Source organism: Chiloscyllium punctatum, chromosome 22 (assembly GCF_047496795.1).
Source record: "Chiloscyllium punctatum isolate Juve2018m chromosome 22, sChiPun1.3, whole genome shotgun sequence".
NCBI lineage: Eukaryota > Metazoa > Chordata > Chondrichthyes > Orectolobiformes > Hemiscylliidae > Chiloscyllium > Chiloscyllium punctatum.
Genome location: NC_092760.1, coordinates 19,223,569 through 19,244,010, shown reverse-complemented (window position 1 = coordinate 19,244,010; position 20,442 = coordinate 19,223,569). Strand labels below are relative to the sequence as shown.

The following is a 20,442-nucleotide window of genomic DNA, read 5'->3' as shown; positions in this document are numbered from 1 at the left end:
TATTTGACTGGACGAGGTGCCCCGTGCTCACCGATCAACACCTTCCTTGTGCTAACCTGACTTCTCAGCACTGCATCTTGCTCCTGTCACTGAGGTTCCACATCAAAAACCAAAACAAGTAAATTAACTTCACCAAATTGATGCCTAAGGCCCACTCCTGAACTAGCCCAACTCTCCGCTTAAATTCCAGACCAGTGAGGGTTCCTGGGAGGTGTGGCACTATCGATTCTCCCTGGGAAGCCCAGTACTGCTGAAACCTGGGTTTCGCTAACAGCTGATCCATGCTAAGGATTGTAGGATTTCACTATTTCAGCTGTGTTCCAATAGCATCCGTGCCTCTGGTTATCCGGAATAGTATTTGGAGTTAGGAATTGCCTGATCCCACAGCCTGGCCCATTGCAGCCAAACACCCTGACCCACCATAACCCTCTGCCCTTTGAGCAGTTGTACCTGGATTCTTTTGTCGCGATGATCGAAGGAATTTGATTGGCTTTCAACCAGTCCCAGGCGTCAGACTGTGCAGCCTCCCCGATGAGCTGCAGTTTAATGCACCTGGAACACAGAGGGAGACAGGACTGTGGGTAAACAACAGCACCGTTCGCCAGGTTACATACATTCACAAGGACAAAGACACTGTTCAAATCGTGCCATCAGTGCCCAGGGAGACAAGCAATCCCCAGAGACTTCACGGCCAAACTGCTGAATTCAAGTTCAAATCTCCAAAACATTAATTCAGCTCTTCCACAAATGCTATTCAACAGCTCAAACAATAAGTGGAGAAGGTCTCAATCAGCCTCAACAAACAGATGCAAGTGAAAAAATAGAAACCTAGCACCCCTCTGCAGAGATACTCTCACTGCCTCCACCCCGAGACACCCCCACCTCTCTCCCCTCCACCCCCCCCACCCAGCGAACCCTCGTCATGTCCCTCCAACTTCATCCTCACGTCCTGCCCCCGCCCCCACACTGCGACACCCTCATTGCCTCCCCCATGCTCTGTACTGAGTCACTCTCACTGCAGACCCCAGCCCCTCCCACCATACTGTGTACTGATGGACCTTTGCACTTGACAATTCAAGAAAGGTTGTTCTTGGAGGAGGTCCTGTAACTCTAATGGGATGTCCCCACTTCTAAACTCTCCATTCCCAGCTCTCCAATCAGGAGAGAATCATTCTGCAGGAAGTTTAAGACAGAACACAACAACTCCAGAGTTTATTAGCATCCACCGCTTACCTGCAGGACAAACTAACACAACAGGTCTACCAGAGTGTACCAGGGACCCTTCACCCAGGTCAGTCCCAGGCATGGAGCTTCCCTGATACAGATCATACACAGGCAACAGGATGAATTCAACTGTCTACTGCACTTACTGGCCATCTCATACTCACTTGAAGGACAGCCCTTCAAAGATGGGGTTCAGTGAGAGTCTGAAGGTCTGACACAAGGAGACAGCAGCATCAAAGAGTCCCACTTGAACAAGTAAGGCAACCATCTCCTCAGCAGAGGCACTGCCTGCAGTGGAAGACAGAGTTAAATACCATACAAGCAATTCACAATATACAGCTTCATTTTCAACAATCAAATAAGATTACATCACTGACTACTACAGATTTACTCACTCCGCACTGTGTGGGCTCTGCAGCCTAGTGATGACATAGCTGAGCTAATAACCTAGGGAAGGCAACTTTAAATCCCACTCTTGTTTCAGGATTTGAATTCTGAATTTACAAACAGTGCAAATATGAAAATCCCACTAGGTTAGAGCTGTGCTTTTGGGAGGAAACCTGTCACCTTTACCCAGGTTGGTCCAACGACACTCAATGTCGTTTGTTCACAGAATCAGGAGGGGTTTATCAAGTCACGCAGCTGCATAGAGGAAGAAAGGCAAGCTAACAAATACGGGCTTAGTTACTGAGATACAAATCCACACAACTCATCTTTTCAAGCCCTCACTGTAGTTGGTGAGTTTGTGATGGACTATAAACCAGGACAGTCCTAGATTCCATTTTCGATCTGTCGGTGGAACACTTCCTGAAAAATGTGCAGTATTTTGTGTGTTTCTCCCCAAAAGTGCAAGGTGGTGGTTAGTTGCGTAGTCACCCAAACTAAATAAAACCTTACAGCTGACTGAGAATCCTCAGCTTTTAACAGATCTCCATTCCAATCGTCAATTCAGTTAAGCAGCTCCAGGCCAGTTATGAAAGGGACTCATACCATTACAGCTTGTAATCTTCCCTCATCTAGATGTAATGTTTGTAAGAGATGGCCTGAGACACTGAGCTCAAACCTCTCGGGTAAGTCTATGAAAATAATAATGCTTTTTAAAAATTCAAAGCTTGCTGCTGTAATCCAAGTAGGAAACCAGAGAGCAACAAAAATTCTACATTTAAACATGAACAGCCTCAATAATAGACTATCACAAACTCAGATGGTAGCACCTGAAGAATTAAAATTGCAAGCCACTGAAACTTTTGTAAATGTAGAAAACTCTCAACAATTAACCAGAGTCTTCACAGATGACCAGAAGCTATTGGCCAATAAGCCACAGAGCGGAGATTATCCACTTAGTCAGTAATTTGCTCGTGTTTCTTACCTGCTATTGCTGCCGAGCATGGGTCATGTTTTGCGAGTAGTAGACGGGTACGGGCCAGCACAAACTCCTTCTCCAAATCCTTCAGTTCCACTATATCAATCTGATGGCAGACTGCAATCACATTAAAAGAGTGACATGGGCGACTCCAGGCAGTCCTCCTCCCTCTGCAGCCATCACTTCCCCCACGACCTCTCACTTACACACCGTCACTATTCCCAACACTCTAGAGATGGCATTGATCAGCTCCCCACCCTGATCGCGACTGTCCTCATCACCTCCCCGCCCCTTTAATCCTGTGAGCATTCTAGACAGATAGAAACACCCATCTGATTCACTTGTTTTAACTGAGCCTCCATTTCTCCCTCTAACCCAAACGGTGTAGCCCCACCCAGTATCTCACTGAACTTTGGAGTGAATAAGTCAGATGAAGTATAAATTGGGGTTGAGGGCTGATGGTGCTCTCTGACAGTCCAAGGTGGGGGACAGTGCTGTCAATAACCCGTTAAGAGGTCTCATGTAAAGGGGGATAAACCCAGCAACCTGCTCCCCTTGTACCATGATGAAAGATCAAAGGGCAAGGGAACAGGAGCTGCCACTAGTCACCTCAGGGTCAAGGTGACAGCACCACAATGTACATTTTCCATGTTCTGTCAGGTTTGAGCAGCTTTGAGTCACCACCTGCTGAAACGATTGAAGAAACAAAGCAATGTGACTTACCCTGTGGGGCTGTGAGCTCCCCATCATAACTCCTCTTCGGGGATGCCCCAGGACGTTCGTACTGTTAACAGGAAGACAAGGCTCAATAGGAGGTCACACCACAGTGCAGAAACCAACAGCTGGCCAGCTCCAGACAAGCTGTCCTGCTTTAAAGCACAAGCCCCTTCTTCCCAACACAACCCTCTGGTTACCACAGTGGCACTGTGAAGGAGGCTGTCATCACAACTCAGAAATATGAATCCTATCTACCACATCAAGCCATGACTCTATTAATAGAAACACAGAGCTCATGCTTGTTTTTTTAAGAAGCAGACTTTCTAAATTTACCGTTATTTTCACTGCTGCATATACACACGCGGACGAAAATCCCCACTGTTCCTGCATCCACTTTAAAACAACTTTGATTTTGTTGTTTGTCTCTATTCTTCCTTCCCACCAAAATATATCCACTCCCAGTTAGATCAGATATTTCCCGACTGCCCACTTCACCAGTCTGTCCTCTCAAACCTTTTCTTACATTTCGGAGTTTTGTCCCATGCGTAAATTGAGAAATGGTGCCCACTTTCCCCAAATCCAAGAATAGCCAGATCAATGGGCTGGGTTTCTGGGGACTGATGGTCCCACACAGATTGACGCTCTGGCCTCCCCAACACTTGGCTGCTGCCTGCAGTTTGTAAACACAGTGGATAATGAGACTTGATCAACAGGTCCCGAGTAGCCCAATGTAACGCGCTAGCGTACCGTCGCTCCACACACAGGCCGCACTATCCAGGCGTACTCGGACCGGATTTGGCGCAGGCAGTTTATCCCGACGAGGTAACAGTTGACTTGCTTTCGGAGTCCATCCAAAGAGCGGACCTCTCGCCCCAGACGCATTCCGTATTCAAACATCACCGTTCCAGCTGGACAAGAGACAGAAACATGACCAAACCTGGTGAGGCATGTACTAGCAGCTAGACACAGCAGCTCCACTGCCTGCTCCCACCCCAATAGCATCACAGTCACACCCAAGCCAAGCTCACAGCACCACAAACCCCGCCTGTACATCCAAACAGTCAGTGATCAGTCACACAAACCCCACCTGTACATCCAAACAGTGATCAGTCACACAAACCCCGCCTGTACATCCAAACAGTCAGTGATCAGTCACACAAACCCCGCCTGTACATCCAAACAGGCAGCGATCGGTCACACAAACCCCGCCTGTACATCCAAACATTCAGTGATCAGTCACACAAACCCCGCCTGTACATCCAAACAGTCAGTGATCAGTCACACAAACCCCGCCTGTACATCCAAACATTCAGTGATCAGTCACACAAACCCCGCCTGTACATCCAAACAGTCAGTGATCAGTCACACAAACCCCGCCTGTACATCCAAACAGTCAGTGATCAGTCACACAAACCCCGCCTGTACATCCAAACAGTCAGTGATCAGTCACACAAACCCCGCCTGTACATCCAAACATTCAGTGATCAGTCACACAAACCCCGCCTGTACATCCAAACAGTCAGTGATCAGTCACACAAACCCCGCCTGTACATCCAAACAGTCAGTGATCAGTCACACAAACCCCGCCTGTACATCCAAACATTCAGTGATCAGTCACACAAACCCCGCCTGTACATCCAAACATTCAGTGATCAGTCACACAAACCCCGCCTGTACATCCAAACAGTCAGTGATCAGTCACACAAACCCCGCCTGTACATCCAAACATTCAGTGATCAGTCACACAAACCCCGCCTGTACATCCAAACATTCAGTGATCAGTCACACAAACCCCACCTGTACATCCAAACAGTCAGTGATCAGTCACACAAACCCCACCTGTACATCCAAACATTCAGTGATCAGTCACACAAACCCCACCTGTACATCCAAACATTCAGTGATCAGTCACACAAACCCCGCCTGTACATCCAAACATTCAGTGATCAGTCACACAAACCCCACCTGTACATCCAAACATTCAGTGATCAGTCACACAAACCCCGCCTGTACATCCAAACATTCAGTGATCAGTCACACAAACCCCACCTGTACATCCAAACAGGCAGTGATTAGTCACATAGAATCATCCAGCATGGAAACAGAGCCTTTGGTCCACTCAGTCCATGCCAAACATTATCCCAAACTAAGCCCCTCCCACTTGCCTGCATTTGGCCCATATCCCTCCAAACCTTTTCTCTTCATATATCCAACCAAATGTCTTTTAAACATTGTATCTGTGCCCACTTCCTCAACACTGATTCCACACACAAACCACCCTGTATTAAAAAAATGCCCTTTTTAAAAATATCTCCCCTGAATTCTTTCTGTATATGAAAAGAGGTGGAGACAGATCATGTCTGTACATTACGAGACCAGTCAGACAAAGCCAGCCTGTACAAGACACAGGTTAGTTGTCAACAGCTGCCCACAACCTGATGATCTCACTCTTGGGCTGAAGGCACTCAGCTCATTCAATGTGTACAAAGTTGGGGGGGGGGGGGGAAGGGGCAGGAAGAGAGACAGAGAGAGAGAGACAGAGAGAGAGAGAGAGATCCATGCCACTCCAAGCAGTATTTAGATAAATGAACACTGAGCTGAAACAAATGTTGATGGAAAGTCCCACAGTTTTACAAAAGAGATGGGACTTGATGATTCAGAGAGGTTTGAAAAGGGAACTCCAAATGACGAGACCCAAACTGCAGGCAATGGTTTGGTAAAAGAAAATCCCCCCAATGGATAGAGAGCTTAGTGAAGCAGAGGTGAGAGAGACACAGAGGGACATCGTCATGAAGTGACAAGTCAGTCAGATGAGGGAAGCATGGCTGGGATTAGGACAGGAACCGTAAAGTATGGGGCAGTGCAGTTTTGGAGCCCAGACCCCCATGGTACCTGTAGACCAAGTCAAGTTAGTGTGAGCAAAGGTGTGAAGGTCAGGCTAATCCACACTAATCCCGCAAATGAAATGGCACATTTAAACAATGTCAGACTGTGCCAACCACAGACTGATATGTCCAGGCAGAGTCAGAGTGAACACCTCAGTGTAAGGGAATTACTGATATTATTTCATGCTGGTGTTACAGATTGAGCAGTGGATTGGCAGCTGCACTGGTGTCAGGTTAGTGATAAACCCCCAGTCCTGGGAACTGAACACAGGACCGTTCAATTTGCTGAAACAAAACGCCACCAGGACCATTGCAGTTGGCATTTCAGTGGCCTTGGAATCTATCCATCAGTAACAGGCAGCACTAACTCAGACATCTACCTTTCCGAAAGTTATGCCGTTGGACATGGAATGCATACAACAGCTCATAGTAGTTGTGAGTCATGAGATCCACAGCCCGAGCACGAGACTCGATGATCCCAACAACCTGCAACACAACAGCACACAGTGTAAACCATGAGGAGCCAGTTCATTGATTAAGCCGTCTGAGCAAAGTGCAACAAAAATCACAGAGCTCACTGACCTCATCATGAAGGTTGATGTAAGGGAATTCTACCAGATCCTGAAGCTGTGAGCGCTCACACAGAACCACGACTAACTGGCGCAGGCAGTCCAGCTGTCTGCAGGGAGAGGTACACAGCAACCATGTGAAACACAAGGAGGAATACAGTTAGTCCACTCTCCCAGCCACACCCTCCCCTGCATTCACAGCCCACTGTTATCTCAGATAACCTTGAACTTTCTAACCCAATGATTTCCTCTGCGTCATCGCCTGAAAAATATCCCGACATTAAAGTCTCACTCCTCTAGTTACACCCCCTTGGCTTTACTGAAAATGGAGCACTGGTTCAGATCAAGGAACAGTTTCAAAGTTTGCAGATGATACGAGCCTTGGAAGGAAGATAAACTGCACGGAACACAGTATGGAACTCCAAGAGGACACTGACAAGCTGGTGCAGTGGGCAGTAAGGAGGCAGATGGGCTTCAGTACAAAGGATGGCAAAGTGAGGCACTTTGGGAGAAAGAATACAGAGACAATAGGGAGGTGAAGGAGCAGAGGGAGCTGGGTGTATACACGCACAGGGAGGTGAAGGAGTAGAGGGAGCTGGGTGTATACACACACAGGGAGGTGAAGGAGCAGAGGGAGCTGGGTGTATACACACACAGGGAGGTGAAGGAGCAGAGGGAGCTGGGTGTATACACACAGGGAGGTGAAGGAGCAGAGGGAGCTGGGTGTATACACACACAGGGAGGTGAAGGAGCAGAGGGAGCTGGGTGTATACACGCACAGGGAGGTGGAGGAGCAGAGGGAGCTGGGTGTATACACACACAGGGAGGTGAAGGAGCAGAGGGAGCTGGGTGTATAGATACACAGGGAGGTGAAGGAGCAGAGGGAGCTGGGTGTATACAAACAGGGAGGTGAAGGAGCAGAGGGAGCTGGGTGTATACACGCACAGGGAGGTGAAGGAGCAGAGGGAGCTGGGTGTATACACACACAGGGAGGTGGAGGAGCAGAGGGAGCTGGGTGTATACACGCACAGGGAGGTGAAGGAGCAGAGGGAGCTGGGTGTATACACGCACAGGGAGGTGAAGGAGCAGAGGGAGCTGGGTGTATACACACACAGGGAGGTGAAGGAGCAGAGGGAGCTGGGTGTATACACACACAGGGAGGTGAAGGAGCAGAGGGAGCTGGGTGTATACACACACAGGGAGGTGAAGGAGCAGAGGGAGCTGGGTGTATACACACACAGGGAGGTGGAGGAGTAGAGGGAGCTGGGTGTATACACACACAGGGAGGTGAAGGAGCAGAGGGAGCTGGGTGTATACACACACAGGGAGGTGAAGGAGCAGAGGGAGCTGGGTGTATACACACACAGGGAGGTGAAGGAGCAGAGGGAGCTGGGTGTATACACGCACAGGGAGGTGAAGGAGCAGAGGGAGCTGGGTGTATACACACACAGGGAGGTGAAGGAGCAGAGGGAGCTGGGTGTATACACACACAGGGAGGTGGAGGAGCAGAGGGAGCTGGGTGTATACACACACAGGGAGGTGAAGGAGCAGAGGGAGCTGGGTGTATACACACACAGGGAGGTGAAGGAGCAGAGGGAGCTGGGTGTATACACACACAGGGAGGTGAAGGAGCAGAGGGAGCTGGGTGTATACACACACAGGGAGGTGAAGGAGCAGAGGGAGCTGGGTGTATACACGCACAGGGAGGTGAAGGAGCAGAGGGAGCTGGGTGTATACACACACAGGGAGGTGAAGGAGCAGAGGGAGCTGGGTGTATACACGCACAGGGAGGTGGAGGAGCAGAGGGAGCTGGGTGTATACACACAGGGAGGTGAAGGAGCAGAGGGAGCTGGGTGTATACACACACAGGGAGGTGAAGGAGCAGAGGGAGCTGGGTGTATACACACACAGGGAGGTGGAGGAGCAGAGGGAGCTGGGTGTATAGACACACAGGGAGGTGAAGGAGCAGAGGGAGCTGGGTGTATACACACACAGGGAGGTGAAGGAGCAGAGGGAGCTGGGTGTATACACACACAGGGAGGTGAAGGAGCAGAGGGAGCTGGGTGTATACACACACAGGGAGGTGGAGGAGCAGAGGGAGCTGGGTGTATACACACAGGGAGGTGGAGGAGCAGAGGGAGCTGGGTGTATACACACACAGGGAGGTGAAGGAGCAGAGGGAGCTGGGTGTATACACACACAGGGAGGTGAAGGAGCAGAGGGAGCTGGGTGTATACACGCACAGGGAGGTGAAGGAGCAGAGGGAGCTGGGTGTATACACACACAGGGAGGTGAAGGAGCAGAGGGAGCTGGGTGTATACACGCACAGGGAGGTGAAGGAGCAGAGGGAGCTGGGTGTATACACGCACAGGGAGGTGAAGGAGCAGAGGGAGCTGGGTGTATACACACACAGGGAGGTGAAGGAGCAGAGGGAGCTGGGTGTATACACGCACAGATCATTGAAGGTGCTGGAACAGGTGAAGAGAGCAGTAAGCAAAGCGTCCAGTGTTCCCAGCTTTCCTAATAGTGTGTCCCGGAGCGAGGAGGTGATGGGGAACATGTAGAGGGCACTAGTTCGATCTCAGCCGGAGCAGTGTACACAGTCTGGCCATCACATGACAGGAAGGATGTGCACGCACTGGAGACAGTGTCAGTGATTTACAAAGTGATTCCAGGAATGAGAAATTTCCATTGCAAGGACAGACTGAAGAAATTGGGACTGTTCTCTTCAGAAAGAAGGCAGCTAAGACAAGATTTGAGGTGTGGCAGATAACGTTGACAGGAAGAAACTGCTTCCCTTTGAAAAAAACAATGTATGAGGGGGTATAATTTAATCCGATGTCCAAAAGAAGCAAGGATAACATAAGGGAAAAAGTTTATTCCACAGTGAGTGGTTAGTGTATGGAATATGATGCCTGGAGAAGTGGAGAAGGGAGGTTCAAATGAGGCTTTCAAGAGGGTATTGGGTACTTATTGAGATAAAAAAAAGTGCATGCGTATGGGGTAAAGACAGGCACTGGGTAATGGTGTTCATTTAACCAGCTAGTGTAGGCACAATGGCTGAATAGTCTCCTTCTGCCACAACAATTCTGTGATTCTGCAGTTATGAAGAACAAATATCAGACTGACACAAGAGCTGTTTACCTTGGACAAGAAATCTGATAGAAGTTCTCAAAACCAATGAGGGGTGTGGTCAGAGTAGATCGGGAGACACTGTTTCAACTCAAAGGATTGGGAGGGCACAGTGTTACAGTCATTTGCAAAAGAGGTAAAGAAAACTCTCATGCTGTGACTGGCTCAGATGAGTGGTGGAGGTAAGTTCAATCAAGGCACTGAAGAGACCATTAGATAATCAAACCAGAATAATTAGCGAGGCCACGGGGAAAGGTTGGGAGCAGGAAATGAAATCAGGATGCTTATTTAGACAGCCAGGAAGTGTCAGTGGCCTTGAGGACCACAACCACAACCATTTCAAATAAACTGGTTGGACTATAACCCAGTCTTGTGTGACGTTTGATTTTGTCCAGCCCATACCTCCATATCATTCCAGTCACATGTATAGCTACAAACCATCTCTCGTGACACCAACAGCACTGCAGTCTGTATCTGTCAGTGAGAGGTGGTACAGCATGTGGTGGAACACACACACACAGTGGTCAGTGCCTGTATGTGTCTGTATGTGTACACTTGTGCAGTTCAGAGCTGCATTAGCCCAGAGGTTCCAATGGGGAGACGGTTGATGGAGGTTAGGGTCAGGGTCATGTCAAATCCCGACACTTGATTGGGTGAAAACTGCCCAGGAACTTTTGGGGCAAGTACCCGGTGGCTCAAACTCTCGAAAATACTCAACTCTAAATTAAAATGCACATAACCGCCACATCGTTGAAGATCCATGCAAGTGAGTAGTGCCATTCTTGATCAGATATAACCAACGCTGACACTTCCTGAATGTTTCACGCTGTGCGTTGCCTCAGAAGTCTGCTCCTCTCTCACACCCTATCAGCTGATACAGTCTGTACAAACCTCCAGCAAACCAGGCTCACTCTTAGACCGGTGTTATCAACAGGACAGGCTCATTGCTTATTTGCACTCGCCATGGGAATACAGGGACAAAGTCCCACTGTAAATCAACTGGTCAGCAGAGATACAAGTTACACTCTCTCACCCTATTTGCAGTATTCAGCATCCCCCCCACCACCTGGGGTGGGGGGGATGAGGTTGAATCTACAGCTGCCACATTCATCACTTGTGGAACACTGTGGAACACTCTGGCCACGTGTCTGAGCACAGGGCACCACCCAGTACAACACAGCTGTACTGGAGCTGGGCCAAAGTGATCTCAGCTCCATGGTTCTTAATGACTCCTCAAACAATGCTCCCAACACTGAACTCAACATGACACCATCGTGTGCCAGCTCATCACTTCACTGGGGGCATCTCAGTGCCAACAGCTCACACTCCCGTTTGCTCACCTGCTGCTGTCTGGGTTCTGGGTTAGGGACTCGTAAGCCTGATGGTTGTGGCCAAGGTCCAAGTGGTGCTTGAAAATCTTTGTCCACAGCGCAGCCTGGAAAAGCAGAGTGAGAAAGATGGGCGGGCACTGCCTCATTCAGGAGATCATCACTATTACAAGATTCAATCGTCCCCTGTGGTCCAGGCACATCACCCTGGAGGTGCCAATCATGTGGGGCCATGCTTCCCCAAGAGAGAAAGATGATCACCTTCACCATGGGCAGCCAGCCCCTTCCTGTCTCTATCCCTCACCCAGACACCCTTCATTTCTCCCTTGCACAGAGCCCCAGAGTGTGTCCATTCACCATGGAACTCCTCTGTGGTTATCTGAACCTTTAACTCCCATCACTGGTCCAAACAAAAGGTGGAAACCTACATTTAAGATCTGGTCATGGGATGAGAGCATCACTAGCTTTTGCTGCCCACTCCTAATTGTCACAAGGGTTCAAGTCTTTTGTTTATGTTTGGGCCAAGATTGCGTGCAAATTGGGGCCAAATAAAAACTGAAAACACTACATACCAAAATCTTCCAGTCATCCCTTGCCTCGGTCACCGCGATTGCTGCCAACTGCAGTACCAGTGCTGGCAATGCCATGTCTTCCAGTAAACGGAGAACCTAGAAACAAGCAGCACATGACAGTGAGCTCAGTACCCAGCTGATGTTAGCAATGGCCAGAGGGCTGACAGAGACAAATAGGAATTCAGGTTCAAACCTGCAACTCTGTCATGGCAGTGAACACAATGTGTTAAAGTGTGTAATGTCGATAAAAAGTGCGCCCATGTAATTACCATTGGGAAATGCTTCCCGCACACTAACCATTGTAACAATGTGCTTGGCTCTCGTCTGCCATTGCAAGCGGTATATGGAGGCCAGGTAGTGTCTTCAGAGCCCCAGTGTAAACCAGGCCTTGGTTTAAAAGGCAGACATGAATGTGTTTTTCTATTTCCACTCAAAGGTTCCTCCAACCACACGAAGAATAGAAACCCACCACACTGCAATGTTACCCTCTTCAGTGTGGTGGGGCTGTGGAGCAGTAAAACTAGACTCTGTGTGAAGTTGGGAGGTAAAACCATGAGTATGGGTCAGACCGATATGCAGGCACGAGGAACTCATTTCCTGAATTTGACACAATGTACTACTGGGGAAGAAAGCACGTGCTTTGAGAAGTCAATTTGTTGTTCAAATTTCTATTCCAACTAATTTGAGTATCACTGAACACAAAAATTTGTAATGAGCCAGTGATTTACCGAGTTAAACAGCACAGAAACAGACACCATGGTCCAACTGGTCCACGCAGACCAGCGTCCCCCAAACATTCACGTACCTACACCAGCAGTCAAAACATTGGAATGCAAATACCTTTCATTTCATTGGAAAATATCAGTGATGTATTTACCAGTGGTAACTCCGTAGTTAAACTAATAACTGTCAAAGGTGATGCTTCTAAAAGAAAGCAAACATTTTGCCTGCAATTTCACCCATGAGCTGCCAGCAACCCTATTTTAAATGACGAACTAACATTTAATATACAATTTGACACTGGGATAAGGTGACTCTTACTGGACTTCAATATTTAAATGCTCCATTGTTGATTCTTGAAAAAACATAATGAGTGAGAAATCAACATGACGCTACTTCAACCGGAGGGCGTGACTGGTTATCAAGGTCGGAGCAGTGTTTTCAGCCCATTCGGTTTTAACCCAGCAGATAAATTGCACAAATCAGACTTGCTCCTGAAATTCTCACTGAATTTTGCTGCATTCAGCTAAAAGGCACAATAAAGGTGGCAAGGAGTGTAACATCACCCCAGCTTGAAGTGTCAAAAATAAATGGTCATTACATTTAAACCCTCCCATCCTAAACATCTGGAAAGACAGAATATGTTCTAACTGTTACTTTTTTGTGGGGAACTCAGAAAAGTGTTAAGATTTTAATTCAAAAATGAATGAGTTTCCCCAAACTGAAACAAGCCAAGTCCTGGCAGGCTAGCCCTGTATCTGAAAGACCAGCCAGTCATACCTGGCAGGCTAGCCCTGTATCTGAAAGACCAGCCAGTCATACCTGGCAGGAGGTGATGATCATTTCATGTTTACAATTATTTTACACACAATCGGAACTCTGACCAATATTCCCGGAAAGCTGGGTTTGTACACTCGATAATCAGTGAGACAGAAACAGTGAAAGGCTGGTACGGTGTGGACTCGGTGGAAATTTGAACAGGCTAGAAAGGATTAGGGATAGTCAGTGTGGCTTTGTGCAAGGGAAATCATGTCTCACTAACTTGATTGAGGTTTTTTTGAGGAAGTAACCAAGGAGAATGATGAGGGCAGAGCAGTAGATGTTGTTGACTTGGGCCTTAGTTAAGTGTTTTTGACAAGCTCCACATGGTAGACTAACTAGGGAAGTTCAATCACAGGACATTCAAGGTGAGCTTACCAATGGAGACAGAATTGGCTTGATGGTAGCAGACAGAGGCTGGTGATGAAGACTGGAGGCCTGTGACCAGCGGTGCTGTACATGGATCACTACCACATCCACTTTGGTTTGTCATTTAGATAAATGATTTAGATGAGAATATAGAAGGCAGATGCAAACAAAATTGGCAGTATCGTGGACAGTGAAGAAAGTTATTTAAGATTACAAAGAGATCTTGATCAATTAGGTCAATGGGCTGAGGGGTGACAGATGGAGTTTAATTTGGATAAATGTGAGGTGTTGCATTTTGGTAAGGCAAACCAGGGTGGGACTTACACAATGAATGGTAGGGCCCTGGGTAGTGTGGTAGAACAGAGACCCCCTCGGGGTTCAGGTGCATAATTCTTTGAAACTTGATCATAGGTAGACAGGATAGTTAAGGCGGCATCGAACATGGGAGCCTTCATGGCTCAGGCCTTGAGTATAGGAGTTGGGACGTCATGTGGAGGTTGGGGAGGCCTGTTTGCAGTACTCTGTACAGTTCTGGTTGCCCTGTTATAGGGATATTTTTATTAAATTGGAGAGGGTTCAGAAAATATTGACAGGACACTGCCAGGAATGGAGTTATAAATACAGGTCGGATAGGCTGGGATTTGTTTTCAATGGTGCATAGCAGGTTAAGACTGTGACATTATAGAGGTTGATGAAACCATGAGGGGTGTAGATAAGGTGAACAGTCAAGGTCTTTTCCCTAAAGTGGGGGATTTCAAGACAAGGGTCAAATTGTTAAGGGGAGGGGAGTGAGACAACATGTCTTTTTTTTTAAACAGAGTGCATCGTGTGTGAAATGAACTGCCAGAGGAAGTGGTGGATACAGGTACAGTGACAACATGTCAAAGTCATTTAGTTAAGGACATGAATAGGAAAGGTTTGGAGGGATGTGGGCCAGGAGTGGGTAGGTGGAGTAGTTTAGTTTGGGAACATGGTCAGCAGACTAGTTGGACCAAAGGGTCTGTATCCACGTTGTCTGACTCTACGCCTCTCTATGACTTGATAAAGTAACAGCAACTGGAACAGATAGCCTCACTTTATTCACAAAAACTCTACCTCGTCTGATTACAGCTGTCTGCACACAAAAAGCAGCTCAAAGGCGTCTATTCATTGTGTCTGTGTGCGTCTGTGTGCTGTGAACAACACCAATAGGAAGTAAGGATTGCTCAAGATTTTTCGGAGAACCCTTCCAATAAGGGCTCACTCACCCCCTGACCTGAAAGTTGGAGGGTGCTGACACTCAGCTCTGAGAAAGAGCAGCATGATTGACGTGGGCTTACTACAGGACCACAACTACTGCACAGTCTGCACCTTATTGTAGTACTGCACCCGGGGATTGGAGGCAGCTTCCTCATCCTCCACTTGGATCAATCTGTCCAGGAATTCCTCTCTGTCCACCGCTGCAGCAGCATCGCAGAAACACTCGAGAGCCTGGTGGAGCAGACAAAGACAAGGACACATCACATAACCAGGAATGGTTTGGGACTGCAGGAGGAACGAAGCAGCAATCCACAACTGGCAGCCCCCCTCACCCTCTGACTGAGGAGCCTGTATTTTAAACCCCGCTGCAGGGAGTACATCCATCCACTGCACCATGCCCCACTTGGCACACATTCGACCCACCCACCCTTATCTCCAGATCATCGCTGGTGTAGTGCCAGGAATCCCAGTGAATCAGACTTGGTTTTTAAAAAACAATCGACAAACGTGAAATGTTAATTTCAACAAGAGTGGCTCAGTGGTTAGCACTGCTGCCGACAGAGCCAGGGATCCAGGTTCGATTCTAGCTTGGGATGACTGTCTGTGTGGAGTTTGCACAATCTCCCCGTGTCTGTATGGGTTTTCTTCGGGTGCTCTGGTTTCCTCCCACAGTCCAAAGCTGTGCAGATTCAGTGGATTGTCTATGCTAAATTGCCCATAATCTTCAGGGATGTGCAGGCTAAATGGGTTTGCCATGGGAAATACAGAGTAGGGGGATGGGTATGGGTGGGATGCTCCTCAGAGTCAGTATGGACCAGCTGGGCTGAATGGCCTGCCTCCACACTGTTGGGATTCTCTGATGATGATTTGGCTTTATGTGACAATGTGGTTGCTGATGGTGCTGAAAGTAAGAAGGGGAGAAGCTGAATGTTCTGCGGCACTAACCAGACAGTATTCTCACCTTGTGTCCTTCTCCTGTAACGAGGTAACACTGGCCCAGCACAAATCTTCGCGAGCCAACATTAACCTCACACCAAGGCTGCAGCAACCTCACGTATTCCTGTCCAAACAACAGCATGTTCACATCAGCAATCACAAAGCATTTCATTTCACACACACACACACACAGCCTGATCCTGGAGGTGAGCTTCTCAGACTCAGCAATGAGGATTGGTGAAGGGGCACCCGTTGGAAATTCCAGACCCAAAACCTCCAAAGTTCTGCACTGAACGGACTCCACACTAACTGTGCGGTGATTGTACCAGCGCAGAGACCCCAAATTGACCCGGACTGCCCCGCTGCAGAGATCCTGAATCAATCCCAGCCCAGTGATCCTGAATTGAGTTGTGCTGTCCCGGTGCAGTGTTCCCTAATCAGGAGGGTCTGTTTTCCTGCAGTGATCCTGAATGGACAGGGACTGTCCTGGTGCAGTGATCCCTAATCAATGGGGACTGTCTTGAAACAGTATTGTGAAGGGTGACACTCCTTGCCTTCCTGTCCCCTAGCCTACAAATGTACACCACTGGTAGTTGATGACACAGCGATTCCCTGCTATCAGCTTGTTGCAGTGCAGAAGAAACTGCTTTGTAATTGTCTTGTTAGGCAGATTGCCATCAGCTCTTCACACATGATGCAGCTGGAACCAAACTCGAAGAAGAGCTCTCTGTAAAGGTATAATATGTTAAAGATGTGGAGGGGGGAAGTTTGGGAGGTGGAAGGAGCTGGTCTTGGTGACAGTGTGGTTACCTACTCAGGAACTCCTGTGCAGGTCGCAGACTGTGACTGAAGTGGTGACCAGACTGGTTTCACATCAGGCAGTTTCCAGGCCGACCAGTTGGTACAATTGTGAGCTGGACCTGCACAGTGATTTCAGTCTGCCCTTTGTTTAAGCGGAGGCAATTTCAGCCCCACCAGTGTCTGATGTGGGATAAGCAATCTGATAATTCAGTAACCATGGGGAACAGGAGAGTGGTGGAGATGAGTGGGTATTACCAGGGTACACATGAAAATTAACATGGTGCTTTCACTAAACAGCAGCACAGAAACAGGAGGGGTCTGGGACACGGGGATATCAGAGGGATAGAGGGAGGGAGAGAATCTACTGAAAGGAGGTACTCTGGCTATGATGAGAATGAGTGAGGTGAGGAGGATGGTTGCTCAACCAGTTCAAAGGCTACAAGCACAAAGAGGCAGGAAAAGCTGAGCTTTATCACAGCTTGATCAACACTGGATTCATAGATACAAACTTGGATGTCAGGGAAAGTAGGCAATTGAGTGGCGGTGGAGAACTTGGGAATAGAGTGAAAACAGTCCGCACTACTGACCTGGAGCTGCACGTACTGGCAGTGTCCCATGAGAAACTCCGCAAACAGAAAGCTACTGTTATTCGCCCATCTGATTGCTGTTAAGGAAGTGTGGGGTTATCATAGCTCACTGGGAGACAGTATAAATTATACAGCCCACACCCAGCAGCCAAAATAGGGAACTTGCAGCCAGCTTCCTGCATTCCCACAGAGTACTGGAGGGCTTCACTTTGTGAAGACATCTCATCAGTGGCTGCACAGGCACAAGGACAGAAAACCACAAAGAGCCACACAACAGTGCCCTCGGTACATCCAAGCCAGGACACTGAGAGAACAAATAATCCACAGGAGGGAGAAACTCTGCTTTAACAGGTACATGGCCAGAAACAACCAGCACAGGAAAGGAAGGAACTGATGCCTGCAGTGTATTTACTCACAGAGCACTACATACCTGCCCCTGAACGAGCATTTCATTTCGGGCCCTTCCCCTGCCCTCACACATAACACTGCTCCTCTTGAAATCTTGGTCTGATTCCATTTTGGATATTTTAACTGAACCTGCCTCCATCACCCTCTCAAACACTGCATTTCAGACCATAACTACTCACTGTGTGAGAACATGATGTGGAGGTACTGCTGTTGGACTGGGGTGGACAAGGTCAGAAGTCACATGACACCAGGTTCTAGTCCAACAGGTTTGTGTGAAATCACAAGCTTTCACAGCACTGCTCCTTCGTCGGGTGGAGAAGACACACGCACAGGCACAGAATTTATAGTTAGAAAGATCAGAAGGTCACACAAATGGTGAGAGTGGAGAGTCGACAGAGTGAACAGTAAGTCTCTGCAGGTGATCAGAAGTGTCAGATGGTGTGTGTGAACACATTTATCCTCATATCACTGTTGCTCCTTTAACTTCACACCTTCTCACTCTCATCTCTCCCAGATGGGGAACAATTTCTCTCTATCCACTTGGTCCACACCCAACTTGATTTTGAACAGCTCTGTTAAATCTCTGCTCTAGTCCAAGGACAACAGGCCCTTTGTGTTACTGACAGTGTCAGCTCCTGGCCATTTCCTCATTGTTCATGGCACTGAGGCATTCAATCAGCACTGGACCAACTTCCACAAATTCCACAGGCAGCTCCTCTATTACCTGTAGGAATAGAAGGCAGTCTCGGCTGAAACAGGCTTTCTGTTAATCAGCAAGGCCAAGACCAGCTTGATCCACGCCTGTCACAGGCTGGGTATGCCAGTCCTCCAATCCTCCCCATCTACCTAGTTATCCTGACTGATCGGGAATTCTCTCAAATGCAATCCCTTGTTTGTCTCACTGCCGGTTTGTCCTGTCTGTACATCAAGGTTCACAATTCCAGTTTCTCAACACAACTCCCATTGGCTCAAGGACTCTGTCTTCACAGAACTCCATGGTCCCTCATCCATTAGCTGGGGGGAGGGGGGGGGAGGAATCATATTTCCCATTTCTTATTTACGAATCCCTTTATAGACTCCAATTACTCCTTGCTGCCTGTTCTGGCCTGGCTTCGTCATTAACATGAGAGCCTTTGATCTCAGTCTTGCTCTTTGAAACACTCTTCTCGAACGTCTCCATCCGTCTGCATTTCTCTCCAAGATTGCAAAATCTCTTCCAGTCAGTCCTCATACTATTAGCTCTGAGCTCCTCTTCAAAAGGTAGCCAGTCACATTCTCATATACATCACTGATACGGAACACAATTTGTTGGAGACCGTTACATTGCTGCATTGTGTTAAAGGATACAGGTACTGTAGGAGGTGGCTGGCGAGAGCAATCCCAACCTGCGGATAGTTGATCAGTGGTTGGTTTAAAGGGCTGTTTGCCTGGGCCAGCAGCCGGGAGAGAATGTGCTTCCTGGCCACAGTCCGATAGAACAACTCCACCACTGTGCTGGGCCCAGTGACTGGAAAACAAGGAGAGAGGGTGAGTAATCAACATGACATTAACCAGGGTTAGAGAACAAGGCAATAGAAGGCCAACCAGCTTCCCCAAAACTAACATTGATCACGCCGCTGAAAACAGAAAAACAAACAGGAAACCACAGTGACCCGAACCAGGAACCCACTTGCATCTAAATTCCCTAGGGAAATCCTCATGGTCACACACTGTGCACCAACGCTTAAAACTCAATAGTAACAGCTGTCCATTAACCTGTAGACTAGACCTGTCTTTTCACACTAACTGAAGAAAGGCAGATTAAATACAAAGCTGAAACATCAGACACTGGGAGTGTGTTCAGCCTGTGAAATATTTGGTGCAGTATGTTAGCTCACCCACCCCAAGCCCTGGCCCTCACATGCCAACCCACTCCTCTTGGTATGAGCAGTGCTCTCAATAACTCCACTGTTTCTCTCAATATTAGCTTTCTGGTCAGATACTTGCTCAGAAATGTTACAGATTCTTTCCACTGACACCACTCTATACTGCTCACTGAGCCTACACCACGGGGCAGAGGTTTCCCACATTTACCCACCTGGCCGCTGGGATGTTACATCATGAGAGTCAGTCAACTCCAACACAGACAACTGCCGCAGATTTGATTCCCTGAAATCACACGAGGGGGTCTGTCAGTTTCCTTAGGCAAATGCTAGAACATTTCACCAATTTAATACCTTTGCACCCACGGTGTGTGTACATTCCCACCAACTCCTGTCAATGAGACATTGTGACTGGTGTTCTGGGCCATCCTGACAACAGGATCATGCTTGTTCTATTCCCAGCCTTTTGCAGGTGCTGCCCTCTATCACTGGACATGGGGAAAGCAACGAGGTAAAAACAATGACTGCAGATGCTGGATACCAGGTTCTGGATTAGTGGTGCTGGAAGAGCACAGCAGTTCAGGCAGCATCCGAGGAGCTTCGAAATCGACGTTTCGGGCAAAAGCCCTTCATCAGGAATAAAGGCAGTGAGCCTGAAGTGTGGAGAGATAAGCTAGAGGAGGGTGGGGGTGGGGAGAAAGTAGCATAGAGTACAATGGGTGAGTGGGGGAGGGGATGAAGGTGATAGGTCAAGGAGGAGAGGGTGGAGTGGATAGGTGGAAAAGGAGATAGGCAGGTCGGACAAGTCCGGACAAGTTATAGGGACAGTTACTGAGCTGGATGTTTAGAACTAGGGTGAGGTGGGGGAAGGGGAAATGAGGTAACTGTTGAAGTCCACATTGATGCCCTGG

At 48.2% G+C, this 20,442-nt stretch overlaps 1 protein-coding gene across 1 annotated transcript in view; it reads right to left on the bottom strand.

Annotated features, from left to right (window-relative positions):
* Positions 1 to 284: 284 nt before the first annotated feature.
* nup160 (nucleoporin 160) overlaps positions 285 to 20,442 on the bottom strand; it is a 427,529-nt gene continuing 407,371 nt past the window's right edge. The window contains exons 19-32 of the mRNA XM_072592866.1: positions 19,747 to 19,817; positions 19,017 to 19,176; positions 17,262 to 17,331; positions 15,899 to 15,997; positions 15,049 to 15,168; positions 11,791 to 11,886; positions 11,231 to 11,325; positions 6,772 to 6,868; positions 6,570 to 6,675; positions 4,052 to 4,212; positions 3,311 to 3,371; positions 2,594 to 2,704; positions 1,389 to 1,512; positions 285 to 552 (exon numbers count right to left, since the gene is read on the bottom strand). Coding sequence (XP_072448967.1) covers positions 285 to 552; positions 1,389 to 1,512; positions 2,594 to 2,704; positions 3,311 to 3,371; positions 4,052 to 4,212; positions 6,570 to 6,675; positions 6,772 to 6,868; positions 11,231 to 11,325; positions 11,791 to 11,886; positions 15,049 to 15,168; positions 15,899 to 15,997; positions 17,262 to 17,331; positions 19,017 to 19,176; positions 19,747 to 19,817 — 1,639 coding nt within the window. The remainder of the gene's footprint in view (positions 553 to 1,388; positions 1,513 to 2,593; positions 2,705 to 3,310; positions 3,372 to 4,051; positions 4,213 to 6,569; positions 6,676 to 6,771; positions 6,869 to 11,230; positions 11,326 to 11,790; positions 11,887 to 15,048; positions 15,169 to 15,898; positions 15,998 to 17,261; positions 17,332 to 19,016; positions 19,177 to 19,746; positions 19,818 to 20,442) is intronic.